Here is a 17,339-nt window from a genome sequence, read left to right on the forward strand (position 1 = left end):
TCCAGTTCCTTCAGGTGTTTGCAGTAACGTATATCAAAGTCAGTTATTTAATTCTCAAAGACATAAGAGTATATTTTCATGCCAGCTGCAGTGTATGGAGATGACAGAGTATTAAAGGCTTTCATCATAAGGAATTGATGGGATCAGTCATAAGGAATTGTTCAGGGATGTTGAAGATGTTTTATATGTAAGTCAAATAACAATACTTTGAGGTCCTTGAAGGTAGGAGGATAAATATCTCATTAATCTCGGATTCCCCATTATGTACAAGGGGACAGGCGCACAACGTAAGCAGTTACGTTTACTGTGTCTGTAGAGACTTGTGAAAGAGGTTTTCCTGCCCTCTTTTTCCAGGTGGGACTCTTGTTCTTCAAGAGAGAAATACAGTCAGTCTATTTACATGGTGAGATCACCAATAGTGTATTTCCAAGATGAATCAAGAATGTGCAGGAATTAACAATATCTCCTTCAGCTCTACATGATATATTTATTCACAGATACCAAGGAAAGGGACTTTCTAATGATATATTCAGCAAAGACTCAAACTGACATTAAACGTAATGCCACAAAATGTCATCAGATTACTCTGGAAGTACGTTTCATGCTTTAAATGATTTTTCTTATGTTCAAATGTCGTTAATTAAATAATAAAAGTGAAAGACCCTATTTATAATTTTAAAAGTTACTCCTCTCTCAACTCTTACCTCAGGCTCTGAGTGAGTTACATGAATTATCCAAGATTATTGCTTTTTTTCCTTTTTTTTTTTTTGGACAGTTAGTTGGAGAACTGTCACATCCCCAGTCATAAATCAAGAATGAATTTTAAAATGGCCAGGCAATTAGCTAAAATAAAAACTAAATTCCAAAAAATTCACATTTCTCTATCTCTTTAGCAAAGCTATGTTAGAAGCATGATTGTGAGGCCTGTATCTTAGATTCTGGGGCTCAAAAAAGACATATATTCTTTACTTACCTGTGTAGTGTCAAAAGTTTTAAGTTCTTCTTGTAAGATGTATTTACCTCCATGGGTAAGAGTTTCTATTAAATGTCAAAGGAATCAAAGAACCATAGATGGTATAGTTTTTATAGGTCCTCACCTGAGTAAAGAAGGGTAGAAATGTGATATGCAAGAAAGCCAATGTAATGGTTGCTTGAAAATTGGCTTCAAGGAATCTGAAGAAGAATCGCCCAGGCCATGCTGAAAAGTCCTAGAGAAATAAAAATCATTATTTCAGAATATACAGTAAACATTAACTATTAAGACCATCAGAACCCATTTTTTTCTTAGTACTTAAAGTTACTGATTTTATACAAAACAGTATTGTGCTAGAATGAACAAATGCACCCACTTGGTATTTATCATTTAACAGATGATTCAGAGGCCTCTATGAAACAATCTTTACACTTGGGAAGATATGATAATACCATTATCATTTAATTTTTTTAAAAATTCACATTATGAAATTTATAAAAAATGTATCCAAATGGCAAAATGAATACCACTCATTTCTCCCTCCCTCAACTGGAACCTAATAAATGTCAACATTTTGTCATTTTTGCTTCAATACTGTAAAAATGATTAGCATAAGGGTACTTCTTTTTCCTCTTTAAAATGATTTATAAATATTAAACAATTAATGATAATTTATAATTAATTTTGTATGCTCCTAAGGGCTTACAGAAGGCAAATAAAGAAGAATTTAACTGTAAAATATAGGACGGTGATTTCAAAATTAGAACAATTTGGCCAGAATAACTGGTCTACAACTACCTTTGGAGAAGTAACTGTAACATTTTTCTAGGCTGGCCCAAATTCAACAATAAATCTTGAGGTAATAAGAAAGGATTTGTTACACAAAATCTTTAGCAGATAGCTTGGATAATAAAATATTTATAATAACAGAAAACTATATTTGCCTGCCTACATAGAGTTAAGAGTCACAACTGGGAGTATTTGAAAAATGGAATTGTTTGAAGTGGTGCTGTCTCTCTTGACCTAGAGTACAAAGACAATAACATTCTAAAAATAATGCATAGAAAGGAATTCCACTTTGAAAACCCATCCCTGTCTTTATATCCTCCTTCCTGTTTCTTATATCCTCACATTCTCAAATTTGACCTGCCTCTCCACTGTTTGTCTTGCCAAATAGAACACCTTCTCATTAAAGATACTTTGACATTTTTTTAGACTTTTAATAGACCATCTCCTCTTTGAAAGTCATTTTTTTTCCTCACTAAATTTCAGATAGAACAAAATTCCTTAAATAGGCTTCAAAATGAGGCTGTCCTGTTTCTATCCCATACCTTCCACCGTGTGAACCAGAGAAACGGGCACAGGCTAGGTCAGGACACCAAGATATGCTTTTCTCAAGAGTCTGGACTATGTATTAGTGATGAGGAATCACAGTTATAGCATAGGAGTCTTATCAGTTGTTTTACATTTTAGAAAAATCACTTGTGTACTAGTGAGGAGAGTTGATTGTAGATTAGGGCTAAAGGAAGGGAGATAATAAAGATGATATTTCAGTAAACCAGGCAGAAGAGAAGTCCTAAACCAAAGTAAGAAGCAGAGGAGATAGTGTGTATGGGACAAATATAAAAATACACAAAACTAATAAAATTAACAATATTCATTCCCTAATAACATGGAGTTGGAGATTGCAGAAGGGAGGAGGGAGGAGGCAGAAGATAAAAGGAGAACTCTGGATGACTCGCTCTGCCCTTATCGGCTTTGCTTCTTGTTAGGACTTTACCATCTGTCCTTTTACGTTCACTTTTTGCTGCCTGCTCCATACCCAAGGGGAGGGTCATAGAAGATCATAATGCGCCTGCCTGCGTATGCACAGGAGTTCCGCAGCCAGACATCCTGGGCTGGAATCTTGGGTGGGGTCTTTATTAGATGTGTAATGTTGTTTTGCAAGTGTGGTGATTGAGATGACGCATACAAAGCCCTTAGCAAAGTGCCTTGTACATAACAGTTAGTTAGTTAATTCGCTCAGTTGTGTCCGACTCTTTGCAACCCCATGGACTGTAGCCCACCAGGGTCCTCCGTCCATGGGATTCTCCAGGCAAGAATACTGGAGTGGGTTGCTATTTCCTTCTCCAGGGGATCTTCCCGACCCAGGGAAGAAACCCAGGTCTCCCGCATTAGAGGCAGACACTTTAACCTCTTAGCCACCAGGGATAAAGGCTCAGCAAATGTGAAGTAATACCAGTATGATAAGAACTGCAGCAAATACTTCTCGAGAAGGTCTACAACTACCTCAGAACTGACATGGAATACTTGATAGTCTAAATGATCGTCTAGGTACAGTTGTATCCTCAACATTAGGAAAAATAATGGAGGATCTAATAATAATAAAATGGTTATTTGGTGCCAAAATTCTTAGACTACAAACCATTGGCAATGCAATACTTCCCAGAACATTTCTGCCAGTCCCTAAACTCTTTCCCTCCACTGACAGTTGCACTGGTAATAGTAAGGTTATTTGGCAATAATAAATGTTATGGCAGATGTTTATGGTCTCAGAGGAGGTGGGATCTGTATGAGCATTTAATTCCACAGCAAGATCCCAAATTAGTTTCATTATTCTGGAGAGTATAACAGGGTGAAAATTGGCCCACAAGCCTCCATGGGAAAATGAAATGATGATCTAGCTATTAGATAACCTCTAATGATGTCTTGGTGTACAGTTAAAATAGAAGATGCTCTAAATAATTCATAGTGGAGAGTAAAATACTACCGTATGAGCAACAGAATTATATTCTCCACAAGACATAAAAAAAATTTGATATTGCAAAGGTGGATACTCCTTTAAAAGCAGGTAATTGTCTGTAGATTGAAGTAGAAAACATTTTCTCAGCTTTCCAAATTAGAGGCCTCTTAAAGGGAAAACTATAAATTTGGGGAAATTCCTTGCCTTGCCTCCAACATCACACCCCTTCTCTATCGTTAACATCATACTAGCTCTAGGTTGATCACACCACCCCTCTTGAGCACACTATACCAGATTCTGTCTCTTTGGTTTCCTACTCTACACATGTTGCCTTCTTTCATTTTCTCATTAACAACACTGACTCCTTAGGCTTATGTAGCCAGTTGCTGCTAGAATAAAATAAATTCAATGCATATCAAAAGTGGGATAAACTGATACGCTAAAAAGAGTTAGCTGGGTTTTATGCTTCTCTTGGGCCACCCTGCTTTTGACTGCCCTCCCAGGTGGCTGAGTCTCATGATATGATGCTATTGAAATAAATCTCCAGGATGGAATTGAGGAAGTCCAAGAATGCAAGTTCCACAGGGGCACAGGCTTCAGGTCAAATGTCTGGTATCATCAGTGGCTACCATTGGAGGTACTCCATAAATAAAAATAACAAGAGAAGACCACATTTCAGAAGAAGGAGAATTAATTAGCTTGAGAGTTAACTATTGAGATAACACTGGAACACCTGAGATAACTGAGGATATATGAGTCCTTCTGATGCCCCTGAAACCATAGTTGACTAACCATGAATATATGAGTGAATGAGTGAAAGTCACTTAGTCATGTCTGACTCTTTGTGAACCCATGGACTACACAGTATGGAATTCTCCAGGCCAGAATACTGGAGTGGGTAGCCTTTCCCTTCTCCAGGGGATCTTTCCAACCCAGGAATTGAAACCAGGTCTACTGCATTGCCGGAGAAGGCAATGGCAACCCACTCCGGTACTCTTGCCTGGAAAACCCCATGGACAGAGGAGCCTGTTGGGCTGCAGTCCATAGGGTAGCTAAGAGTCAGACACAACTGAGTGACTTCACTTTCACTTTTCACTTTCATGCACTGGAGAAGGAAATGGCAACCCACTCCAGTGTTCTTGCCTGGAGAATCCCAGGGACGGGGGAGCCTGGTGGGCTGCCATCTATGGGGTCGCACAGAGTCAGAAACAACTGAAGTGACTTAGCAGCAGCAGCAGCTACTGCATTGCAGGCAGATTCTTTACCAGCTGAGCCACAAGGGAACCCCATGTAGCATTAACCAAATTCAATCTACTTCACCATTTAAACATAGTTTGAAGTCACCGCTTTGCTTTCATAAAGCAGGGCTACTAGCCCCTTGTCATTAAGTGAAAGAAATCAAGGTAAGATACTTGGAATACAATAAGGCTTCCTACATTTCTCCTGCCCCTGGCTTGTGTTTCTCAAGATAGAAAATATGTCTTTGAGGTTACAAAATGATGACCTGAAGTTAGAAAATGACTGCTATGTTTGGTCTAAAGAAAGTGTTAGTTGCTCAGTTGTGTCTGACTCTTTGAGACCCCATGGACTGTAGCCCATCAGGCTCCTCTGTCCATGGACTCCAGGCAGGATATCGGAATGGGTAGCTGTTCCCTCCTCCAGGGGATCTTCCCAACTCAGGGCCTGAACCTGAGTCTCCTGCATTACAGGCAGATTCTTTACCATCTGAGCTGCCAAGGAAGCCCCAAGAATACTGGAGTGGGCTGCTATTCCCTTCTCCAGGGGATCTTCCTACAGAGTAAATACTGTGTTTGTTTGTTTTTCTTAAAAAAGGAGTGAATAAACAGAAGATATTGTCAGACTTTGCTTAGTGAAAAGGAGGGTGAATTACAGGGGCCATCTGTGAAGTCAGTCTTGGGTGGTATAGAGCGAAGGGGTAGATTGAGAACAGGCCATAGGGTGAAGAAATAGAACAAGACTTGATCCTAGAGTACCAGGCAGGAACCAGCTACTTGGAGATTCAGGGTACTGGCCTTCCTCAAAACCAATGACTTGCTGTTTACCAGCGTTTCACTCTTTTAAGACCACACATAAAGCGATTTGATTTTAGTTTAGTTTTTTTTTTTTTACAGACATTTCCCTCAAAAATAATGTTTAGATGGAAGAGAACAAAGGGAGCCATTTAATCTAAACAAAATGGCTCAGAGACTTAACTTTGTTTACTGGATCCTTTGCATTCTGCCAGATACTTCTTTAAAAATACATTTTACATATTTTCGTTTCTATTTCCATCTAGTCCACATTCATTCTTAACAACTTTATTGAGATATATAATTCACATACCACAATATTTGCTCATTTTAAGTATAAACTAAATAATTTCTACTATATTCACAGTTATGCAACTTTTACCACTATCTAATTTTATACCAGAGAAGGCAATGGCACCCCACTCCAGTACTCTTGCCTGGAAAATCCCATGGATGGAGGAGCCTGGAGGCTGCAGTCCATGGGGTCGCTGAGAGTGGGACACGACTGAGCGACTTCACTTTCACTTTTTACTTTCATGCATTGGAGAAGGAAATGGCAACCCACTCCAGTGTTCTTGCCTGGAGAATCCCAGGGACAGGGGAGCCTGGTGGGCTGCTGTCTATGAGGTCGCACAGAGTCAGACACGACTGAAGTGACTTAGCAGCAATTTTATACCATTTTCATTAGGTTCCAAAGAAACTCATCCTCCCCTCCTCTCCCGCCCCTGACAACTGCTAATCTACTTTTTGTCTCTATGATAGTCGTGTCCGACTCTGTGATGGCATGTACTATACAGTCCATGGAATTCTCTAGACCAGAATACTGGAGTGGGTAGCCTTTCCCTTCTCCAGGGGATCTTCCCAACCCAGGGATCAAACCCAGGTTTCCCACACTGCAGGCAGATTCTCCCCTGAGCCACCAGGGAAGCGCAACTTTCTGTCTCTATGGATTTGATTATTCTGGAAGTTTCTAATAAGTTGAGTCACACTATATGTACTTTGTGTGTATGGCTGGCTTTTTTTCACTTAGCATGCAGGTTTTGAGGTTTGTCCCTGTTGTAGCATCTGTCAGTATTCCATTTCTTTTTAGTGGCTGAATGATATGCTACTGTATGGATATGCCACATACTGTTTATATATTTACCAGCTGATAGACACTTGGGTTCTTTCCACTTTGTACTACTATGAAAAATGGTGCTATGAACTCCTGTGAGCAAATCTTTGCATGGGCATATGTTTGCATTTCTTTTGTGTATATGCCTAAGAGTAAAGTTACTGTGTTTATGACCATATGATGCTCAACACTGTATATGAGCATCCCCTCTGCTTACCATTTTGAGGAACACCTGTCTCCAGTGCACCAGACATTCTTGAGGTATGAAAGAAAACGTTTTAGACCAACATGTTCTGTTTCATTAGGGACAGTGAAGTAATTTCAAATAACTCAAGAAATAAACAAGCTAACCTTAAAACATCCAGCACCAGTTTGAAACCAAACTACAGAACGAGCACTGAAATACCTTGGAATTTAGTGACTCAAAGGTCATGTGAATAACATCAAGTGAACCCAAAGATAGGTCTACCGTTCCCTAGCCCAGTGATCAAGATTCTGGCCTATTTCTGATGACCCAGCCTTTGCCTGGCATGTTGGTACTTGCACTGAAATTCATTCTCCCATGTTATTAAATGCAGTAACATTGGAGACAATCAACTTTCAAAAAGTTTCCACTTCTAATTTTTATAGGACGAATCAGAACATTTTGAAATATATATAATGTTCAATTTTAACATTAAATATTTTATCAGACTTTCCTATAATACTTGAGGGCGAATATTTCAGCTTGCTCCCTGATGAGACACCTGTGTTTAATCCTGGTGCTTAATCATAGGGCCTAGGGAGGCAACAGTATTTAATGAATTGACACTAAATTGTATTTACCCAAAATTCTAAAAATTAACTTTAATTTGCTAGATAGAAACTAAAACTAACATTCTGCACAAGCAAATGTAATACATGAAACCACTATTTGCGTATGTGTGTGAATGTGCATTGAATACATGTCTTAAAGTGCAGCGTGACTGCCTTTATGAAAGAAGATAAGCATAACCACAAGTGATAAGCATTTTGGAAAATATACGGTGAATATTTTATGTTTCAGCAGGTCTCTTTCCCTGGAGGACAAACCTAAAGTACTCCTTTTACAACATTCTAACAGAAATCTACAAAGGAGAGTTAAAAAAGGACACACGTTTTTGCAAACACATTTCATTCTTTCTGAAAAGATTTAAAAATCATATTTCTGCCCTGGGATTTAGTAGTCCTATGCTAAGCTCAGAGAGGAAAATACATTCAGTTTATCTGTCAGAACTACTTGGAATAAAAGCAGTCACCTTCAAGAAAGGCATATCACATAGAGTGACAAATGTCAGGCATAGTTTATAAAAATTCAATGCTATCAACATCTGATTGCTACTTTTAACCAATTCCTCAAAGCATACAGCCTAATTTTTAAATGTGAGATAGATATACAATGTTTTTCTCGAAATGCTAACAATATGACAACTTCATATCCTGGCTGTGAAAAGAAGCTAAATAAATCAATAGAGTTCTTGCAACATACACATTTTTTTTTTCCTGTTAGGTGTGGAACATGTTGCCCTGTAGATTTCCTTTGTCAATAGAAAGCAAAATATATTTTAAAAACTAGATTTATACTCTAGGAAAGCAAATAAAATTTTATACCAACATGAATGGATAAAATCTGGAAATTTTTATGATCTGAGAAATCATAAAAAATGAAAGTATATATAGACGTTTATTCATGGTTTAAAGCAAAACCACTATCTATGTTTTATATTAAAAAAAAACAGAGGCAGTGCTTGGTATAAAATGTTCTGCAATTCTGGTTTAAATTAGCAATTTAAATTTGTTGAATGAGGTTACAGTGCAATATCTAATGCACAAATCACAAAGATCTGAGTACTTGTAGAGTTGTTTAAAAATGTATCAAAAGGCCACAGGTTAACAATAATGAATGTATGTTACATTATTATTATTATTAAAATATGCAACCTTTGATAATAATTTATTTGCTTTACAAATGCATTGGGGGGTTAAAATTTTTCTATTCATCTGTGACAGACCGTGAAATTCAATATTGCTCACCATGACCAATCCATGAAATTTGTCAACTTTGTTCCTGATTTTCACAGGGCCTTCCCCTTAGATGAAATGACCCATTGAACTAAGAGCATAGTAATTTTTTCATCTATGGTAAATCAGTTTAGTTTACTAGGATTTATTATGGGCTTCAGAACTTGAGCTTTTTGTGATTATGCACCATTATGCATATAATCCCAAATTTATGGCAACTTATCTCATTATTTCTTTCCTTTTCTGAAAGAATTCTCCATTTCTAAAATTAGATCTCAACGGAAATGTTGCCAGAAGAAGCAATCTGTAAATAATGGGTCTGTTGAAAGTTCAAGAGTGGGTGAAAATTACAGGGAAATTTCGAAAAAACTTGTTAATTACTCTTAGAATTTCTAACACAAAATTTACCGAAAATCAAGATTTATATATTGCCTTTACCAGGATGGTACAGAAAAAAATACTTTGTCAAATTTATCCTAAGAAATACAACTCTGTATAATTTTTACTATCCAAGAAACTAAGAATATGCAATATTTAATCTTTTAAGATAAACTGACTACTTTGGAGGAGGGTTTAAACAAAAGTATATTAATGTTTCATTATAAGATTTACTCTAACTTCTTTTATCATATTACAAATTTGAATGAAATTAACTAGAAAAGCAGTTCAAATTTTTTTTATTTCCCTGAATCTTATTTGTTTAGCTAAGCAAATATTTCAACATTTAAAAAATCATTACTTACTCCCATTTCCACTTGCCATTACTAGCCCAGTCACTAAAGTCCAATACTAAAAATGCAAATCTATGGCAGAGTAACTGGAAACATTATGTCTCTTCCAGACTAGAGAGCATTTTATAATCATTTAAAAAATCTTTTTTATTAGAGAAAATCATTTATATCAAATTAAAAGATATTTTTAAGAGGAGCATAAAGCCATTGGGATATGATTTATTTTTTTCATAGACAAATCAATCCATGAATAAAATTTGAGAATTTAAACAACTCAAATAATGATGCTCAAAACATCCCTGCTTGTATTAGAGCCTTATCAGCTGAATAGGATCAATCAATAGAGAAATACCACATTATTAGGATCAAATAACTTCGAGAATGAAGAAACCCCTGTTGGTTAGAGTTAGTTTTGTAAAATGGTTCATTCACAATATCAGAACTGCGCTTCAATAAATTTCTGCTTGCTACTTCACACAATTCAGTAAGCAGCATGAAATTACATTATTTTATATAACATAGTAGCTAAAAAGAAAATACATTTGATACTTACTGGTGTAATTCTGTTAATGGTGAAGTCAAAATAACTAATGTTGTGAAGAGATTATTACAGTGGGTATAAATTTTAAAAATTTTATCATCTACATATGCATGAGGATTCAAAAGCTTCTGTACAGATGTGCAAACTGACCATAACATGTTCTCAGTGCAAATTAAAATTGTTGTGACATCAAGTCTGTTAGAAAGAAAAAGAAGAAAATCACGTTAAAATTGTTTTCTCTTCTTGGTATGCACGCTATCATTTATATCTATTATATTAAACATATGTAAGAATAGGAATATTTGCTTAGATATCAGAGATTCAGAGATCAAAACCAGACAAAGCATCAAAGATAGCTTTTGAGTTGCCAAGTGTTAGCTGACCCATAATATCATGCATTGGGCTTCCCTGATGCCTCAGCAGGTAAAGAAACTGCCTTCAATGCAGGAGACAGGAGATGCGAGTTCAATCCCTGGGTCAAGAAGATCCCCTGGAGAAGGAAATGGCAACCCACTCTAGTATTCTTGTTTGGAGGAGTCTGACAAGCAACAGTCCAAAGGGTTGTAAAGAGTTGGACACGGCTGAGCACAATACCATTCGTTATCTTTAGAGATGGTGATGTCTATAGCAGCGAAGTGCTGCAGAAGTGCTTTTTTAAAAAAAGGAAAAACAGTCTGTTTTGCATTATCAAGATCCTCAAGAATCTCAAGAGCATTTCTTTGAAATTAAATTCAGCAAAAGAAAAGTCAGGTTAAAAGAAAGTTCTCTATTATCCACATACATATGATAGGTAAAAATTTGATAGCAGAACAATCTTCTCATCCAAGTACAAGGTATCAAAAGAAAGGTACAAGATTGAGCAATATGTTCTCCCAGCATGTGGGAGGTGAAAAAAAAAGGCACCAGCAGCACAAATGAAAAAGCTTATAGTTTCAGAACTTTGCAATATTAAATAAATTTGTCACAAATATTTGCCACAAATTTAATACTTGTTCTCCTTACATGTATATGCAAATAACATTAATTTATATTAATATCAATTAATATAAATTAAAATATTAATATCAAATAAATATTTTCCTTGCATATATATATATATTCAAACCAGTCAATCCTAAAGGAAATCAGCCTTGAATATTCATTGGAAGGACTGATACTGAAGCTTAATCTCTGATATTTTGGCCACCTGATGTGAAGAGCTGAATCACTGGAAAAAAACCCTGATGCTGGGAAAGATCGAAGGCAAGAGAAGAGGACAACAGAGGATGAGATGGTTGGATGGCATCACCAACTCAATGAACATGAGCTTGAGCAAGCTCTGGGAGATGGTGGCGGACAGGGAAGCCTGGCTTGCTGCAGTCCATGGGGTCGCAAAGAGTTGGACACGACTGAGTGACTGAACAATATATATATAGCACGGTTTTTGTTATATGACAGTGGGAAGCTAGAATTCTAAGAGCATCCAGAATCACCCTTAGGAAGGTTTAATTGTAGTTTGCATCCACTCACTCTAATTGCTAATTAAAGAATTACAAACCCAAGATATATATATATATATATATATATATATATATATATACACACACACACACACACACACACCCAGACACAAAAAAACACATGCTTGTGAAATCTGATTTCTACAAAATGGATATTTTAGAATTAATCATTCAAATAAAAATGTGTAATTTATAAAAACTAGGAAAGATAACTCTAGCTTTGCAAGACATTTTTATGTACCCAGAAAATAGAAGCCAAAAGTCTCTATAGTACAGTTAATTAATTAAATATACTACGTATTTCATGAGCTAATAGTAAATCTGATTTCATAAGTATCTCATAATGACTTGCCACCTCACAGTCAAAAGTGATATAAGCTACATACGGAAAAGAATGAAAGTACAGAATCCAATGTTTTGTTTTTTTTTAAATGCTTGGTCAGTAATTCAAAACAGCTTGTTCAAAAATACCGTATTTATGAAACACTGTAGCAAGACCTAAATGCCCTCACATGCTGCATGCTTGATCAGAAAATAATTCCTACTGAAAAAAATAATAAAGCTTCTGATGTCTTTAGGCTGTTCCTAACATATCTGAAAAAAAAATTTTTATACCTAAAAGGCAGGTCTCAATTACGTTAGTCAGAATGTTTATAAAAACAAAAGGCTTCACTTTGTATAGACCATTGCTGGCATGTACGCACATTTTTGTAATATTCATTGCCTAGACAACCCATAGAATTGGCCTGTTCAGTTCCGTTCAGTCGGTTGGTTGTGTCCGACTCTTTGCAATCCCATGGACTGCAGCATGCCAGGCCTCCCTGTCCATCACCAACTCCTGGAGCTGGCTCAAACGCATGTCCATGAGTCACTCATGCCATCCAACCATCTCATCCTCTGTCATCCCCTTCTCCTCCCGCTTTCAGTCTTTCCCAGCATCAGGGTCTTTTCCAATGAGTCAGCTCTTCGCATCAGGGGGCTCAAGTATTGGAGTTTCAGCTTCAGCATCAGTCCTTTCAATGAATATTCAGGATTGGTTTCCTTTAGGATTGATTTCCTTTAGAATTGGCCTATAATCCAGTCTTTAAGACTTAATCACTGCTGCTCCTCATTTTCTGTGATTTCACATTTTGTTGAACTATTTTTCAGTAATATATAATAAAAAGAAAAGGAAAAGAGTTAAGAAGTAATTAGAATATATTAAGAGAAAAATGACTAGACAAAAGAGTTTCCTTAATGAAGATGAACTACAATATTTAAAGGCATTAAAAAAAAAAAAAAAGCCTGAAAGTACAATTCCCTGGTTGCCTGGAATCTCAAATTACTTCATCACAGCACCGCAGCTTTCCTCTCCATTGCAGGACTTTAATTTTCTCTCTTTATCTTATTTATTAACCTTTGGATATCTATGTCCTTGATTGTAATACAACTTGACTCACTTTTTAGAAAAAAAGTGGGTTTTACATACAATTTTAAGGAGAAAAAAGAACATAGCTATTTTGATTCAAGTTCCACATTTGCACTTAAGTATATCAGGAGAATTGAATATGATTTCCTTTCAGATGTTAGAAATATATTAAATATACAAGGAGTTACATCATGAGATTCAGAAGCACATTCTGCTTTATACACCTGACAAACATTTTCTTGAAAAGTAATGGTTTTCACAACTTCAATTACCTTATCTGTAGGGTTCTCTTATAACTGGGATGGGCCTGGGCATATCTGGAGGCCAGGAGACTCAAAGACTTCTCCAGCACTTCTGCTAGTATCTCCTGGGCTAATTTAGGGGGCAGGATGGTCCAGAGATCGTGACGAAGCGCCCAGAAGAAATAATGCCACATCTGGAGTGAGAAGGAGCATCTTTCCCCCTGGCAAAACCACCACACATTAAACAAGAGGATCGCATCTTACCAAACGTCAGTTTGCTTCCTATGAACTTAATTAGTTCAGGCTGAAAGGAAATAGCTGGAGAGTTTGACACACTTGATGACTAAGAAAGATTTTTGACAAGATGTAAAACATTCTCATTGACAAACGAACATATGTTTTACTTCAATTACTAGACCAGATATTCTAGTGCAAATCCAGACCACGAGCATTTAACCTAGGGTAGCCTCGATTTACCTACTCGTGGTCTGGAGTTTAAAATTTACTTTAAAATGATCATCTTTGTAGCTGCTAAACAAAGTCTTGCATAGTCTAAGATAGTGGGCTGATTCCTCTAAAAATAAAGAGTAGTCATTTAAATTAAGCATGTATATTCTTCTGGGCTTATTAACATCATTGAGATCACCTTAAAAATGGTTTAGATTTCACATTACAATGAAATGACAGGAGCAAACATAAACTTGCAGAGTGTGTATTTATAAACATGCATGAAAACAAAGTGGGAGTCAGCAAAGATGATTACATTAGGCTATTTCATCCGTGGAGTTTCAACAACAGTACTAGAAACACATCCTAAAATCGTCTGATTTTGCAAAATTTTGTAAAGCCCAGGCAGATGGTATCATCATTTCTTAGTATTTTTACAGTACTTTATACTTCCAAAGGGCCAGGTTCTCATTCCTTTCTACCTCTCAACAGACCTCTTTTCTGTGTCAAATTTTCCCTGACCACAGAGTGAGACCCAACAGCAGCCAAAGCTAAGGGGAAACAGGCAGAAATGAGAAGGTCACCTCAAGTGAATTACAACCAATAATTAGTTAACAGGCTCTCAGGGAGGTGTGCTAGGAGTTTCCTCATTTTCTTCAGACCAGATTAAAAGATTACTTGAAATAGATTATTTGAAGTTTGAAGAATGTGTTCTTCCAAAACTATCCTGATTATGTTACTATATCAAAAGTTAAATGAGAAAAACTTATTTTATTTCTAAAGTAATCCTCTTTGACTTAAAATTTCTATTTTGCACACTCCTTATATTTCTCAAACAAACATCATTTTAAACAATTCCAATGTTCTCCTTAGTTCTCAGAAAACTAAGATCATGGCATCTGGTCCCATCACTTCATGGCAAATAGATGGGGAAACAGTGGAAACAATGACAGACTTGATTTCTTGGGGCTCCAAAATCACTGCAGATGGTGACTATAGCCATGAAATTAAAAGACACTTGCTCCTCGAAAGAAAAGTTATGATCAACCTAGACAGCATATTAAAAAGCAGAGGCATTACTTTACCAACAAAAGATCTGTCTAGTCAAAGCTATGATTTTTCTAGTAGTCATGTATGGATATGAGGGTTGGACTATAAAGAAAGCTGAGAACTGAAGAATTGATGCTTTTGAATTGTGATGTTGGAGAAGGCTCTTGAGAGTCCAAGGGGAGGCTAACCAGTCCATCCTAAACCTGAATATCATTGGAAGGACTGATGTTGAAGCTGAAACTCCAATACTTTGGCCACCTGATGTGAAGAATTGACTCATTGGAAAAGACCTTGATGCTGGGGAAGACTGAAGGCAGAAGAAAGGGATGACAGAGAATGAGATGGCTGGGTGACTCAATGGACATGAGTTTGACTAAACTCCAGGAGTTGGTGATGGACAGGGAGGCCTGGTGTGCTGCAGTCCATGGGGTCGCAAAGAGTGAAACTGAGTGACTGAACTGAACTTACGTTCTCCTATACCTAAATTTGATAGTTTCTTACGTATATATTCCTTACATATTATTCTTCTGGTAATTTCTTTGATTACTAAAGTCTTTTGTAGTCACTGTAATAATAATAATCTATAGTTATTATCTATTGACCTTCAAATGGAGTTTATGAGTAGAATTGTTCTTGTTGGGTGGAAAACTTGGATATCAAAACGTCGAAGAGTCAAGTTCAAACTGGTGGGGACTTCAGCCACTTCTGATTTTCTGACTAGATGTACATCAAAACTGTTTAAAAAAATATTAATGCAGAAGTTGCAAATCATAGTTTCTTATATTTTCTTTGTTGTGTGTTCTGTGATAAAGAATACTTTACAAAATTTCCTCGGCTAAGAAAGGAATTTTAATATTTTATTTTCTTTATTACTTTCTGTGTTATATGTTAAGTAAAGCAAAACCAACCCAGCTGATATCATGGCTGGTCTGAATGATTTATACTTTCTCCATGTCGGTGAGTGGGTACCCACAATAACATGGCCAACATGATTTCTCATATTTTTCAAAATATAAAAACTAGTCTCCTTAACAGCCACCTTTGAGCAATAAATGAGAAAATAAAAATAACTTTAGGCACACCTATTTCTTCCCCTAAAAGTGAGAGATCCTTATTTTTAAGACTTTTAAAAATATAAATTTCATGTTCACTTAAAAACATTCCAAACTGGTCATCTGTCTCACAATTTTCTTCAAAATGTGTATAGTTTCTATGTATGCACGGGCTTTCATTAAATTAAATGTGATTCATTTATTTTTGTGACCTGTTTCCCTATTTGTTGTCATTTCAAAAGTATTCTGCTAGTAAACATCTGTTATTTTTGTAGACCCGCTATAATACAAACAGATGTGAACTTTTATTTAGATTATATATCAGGAAACAAGCAGCTGGGCTTTATTATATAAGCCACTCAATATTATCTTTGAACAGACAATTCTTTATTCTCTGACTATTAGAAAACACAAGTTGCTAAAATTGAGCAGATGTCAAGTATGCTAAAAGCTTGATTTTAAACATGTAATTTGAACACCCACTGTGCCATCTGACCAGCACCTCATCAGAGAGATACTGAACTCTTTGGCTCTCTCAACCTGACAGTTCAGAAAGTGGAAATGATATACCTAGGGCTCACTTGTTATCACAATACATGAGCAAATATTGCTCCATATCTTATAAATTCTCTATTTCTTTACTACACTCTGCACATGGTGATGGGATCCCCTGAGATCTCTATCTCACCCTCCACGTCCAGTTGGGCAGATCTCATCGCTTCGCCCCTTCAAACATTCCTACCAGTCCTGTTTCACAAATCAGCTGGAATAATGGGGAGAGGAAGAGAGAGGGGTGTAGTAAACAGGATGAAACCATGTCGGGCACTCCAGTTATCAAAACCGCTTAAAATCTGTGTTGTTTTTAGAAGGTTCTTATTTTTGGTAAACAGAACAGCAGTATCACTTTATTTATTTATTTTTTTTCTGAGCATAAATAACCACCGCTAACTCTGCAATTAAATTGTAACTACTGACCATGTAAGTATATGGAAGCCACAGTACCATGTAATCACAGGCTAGCTATCTCGTTATTTCTGTCTTGGAAGCTAAAGCCTTGTCATAAGATCTAAGAGCTGAATGTTACGTGGTAATTTGTTGTTTTTTTTTTTTCTTTTAAATACTTGGTAACTTCAATAACAGGTTCTCAATGCATCTACTTATTATTTATACTGTAGGACTCTTCCAGCTCCCAATTTGCATGAAAGGAAACATAATATCCCTGTGTTGGACGGATAGTGAGAGGATACCTGTTCTTCAATGGAAACATCATATAAAATTGCTCATCAGCGCGCTGACACGTTGAAATAGTTTGAAACATGAGATGGATTCATTTTCAACCTCTCTGTTTACCTCAAGGCAAATAAGGGAGCTGGGATGCAGCCAGGAGAGGGGAGACCAATACTTTTATTCTTATCTCAGGCTACCAGCTGCACCGTACCACTTTCTCGTTTTCATTCTGCTTGCTGCTG

The 17,339-nt window shown here is 36.5% G+C and overlaps 1 protein-coding gene across 1 annotated transcript in view; it reads right to left on the reverse strand.

Annotated features, from left to right (window-relative positions):
* The window catches only part of KIAA0825 (KIAA0825 ortholog), a 395,065-nt gene that overhangs the window by 274,910 nt on the left and 102,816 nt on the right, over positions 1 to 17,339 (reverse strand). Inside the window, exons 10-12 of the mRNA XM_068980982.1 lie at positions 13,352 to 13,542; positions 10,185 to 10,367; positions 1,098 to 1,208 (exon numbers count right to left, since the gene is read on the reverse strand). Coding sequence (XP_068837083.1) covers positions 1,098 to 1,208; positions 10,185 to 10,367; positions 13,352 to 13,542 — 485 coding nt within the window. The remainder of the gene's footprint in view (positions 1 to 1,097; positions 1,209 to 10,184; positions 10,368 to 13,351; positions 13,543 to 17,339) is intronic.

The sequence above is a fragment of the Capricornis sumatraensis genome, chromosome 9 (genome assembly GCF_032405125.1).
Source record: "Capricornis sumatraensis isolate serow.1 chromosome 9, serow.2, whole genome shotgun sequence".
NCBI classification, from domain to species: Eukaryota; Metazoa; Chordata; class Mammalia; order Artiodactyla; family Bovidae; genus Capricornis; species Capricornis sumatraensis.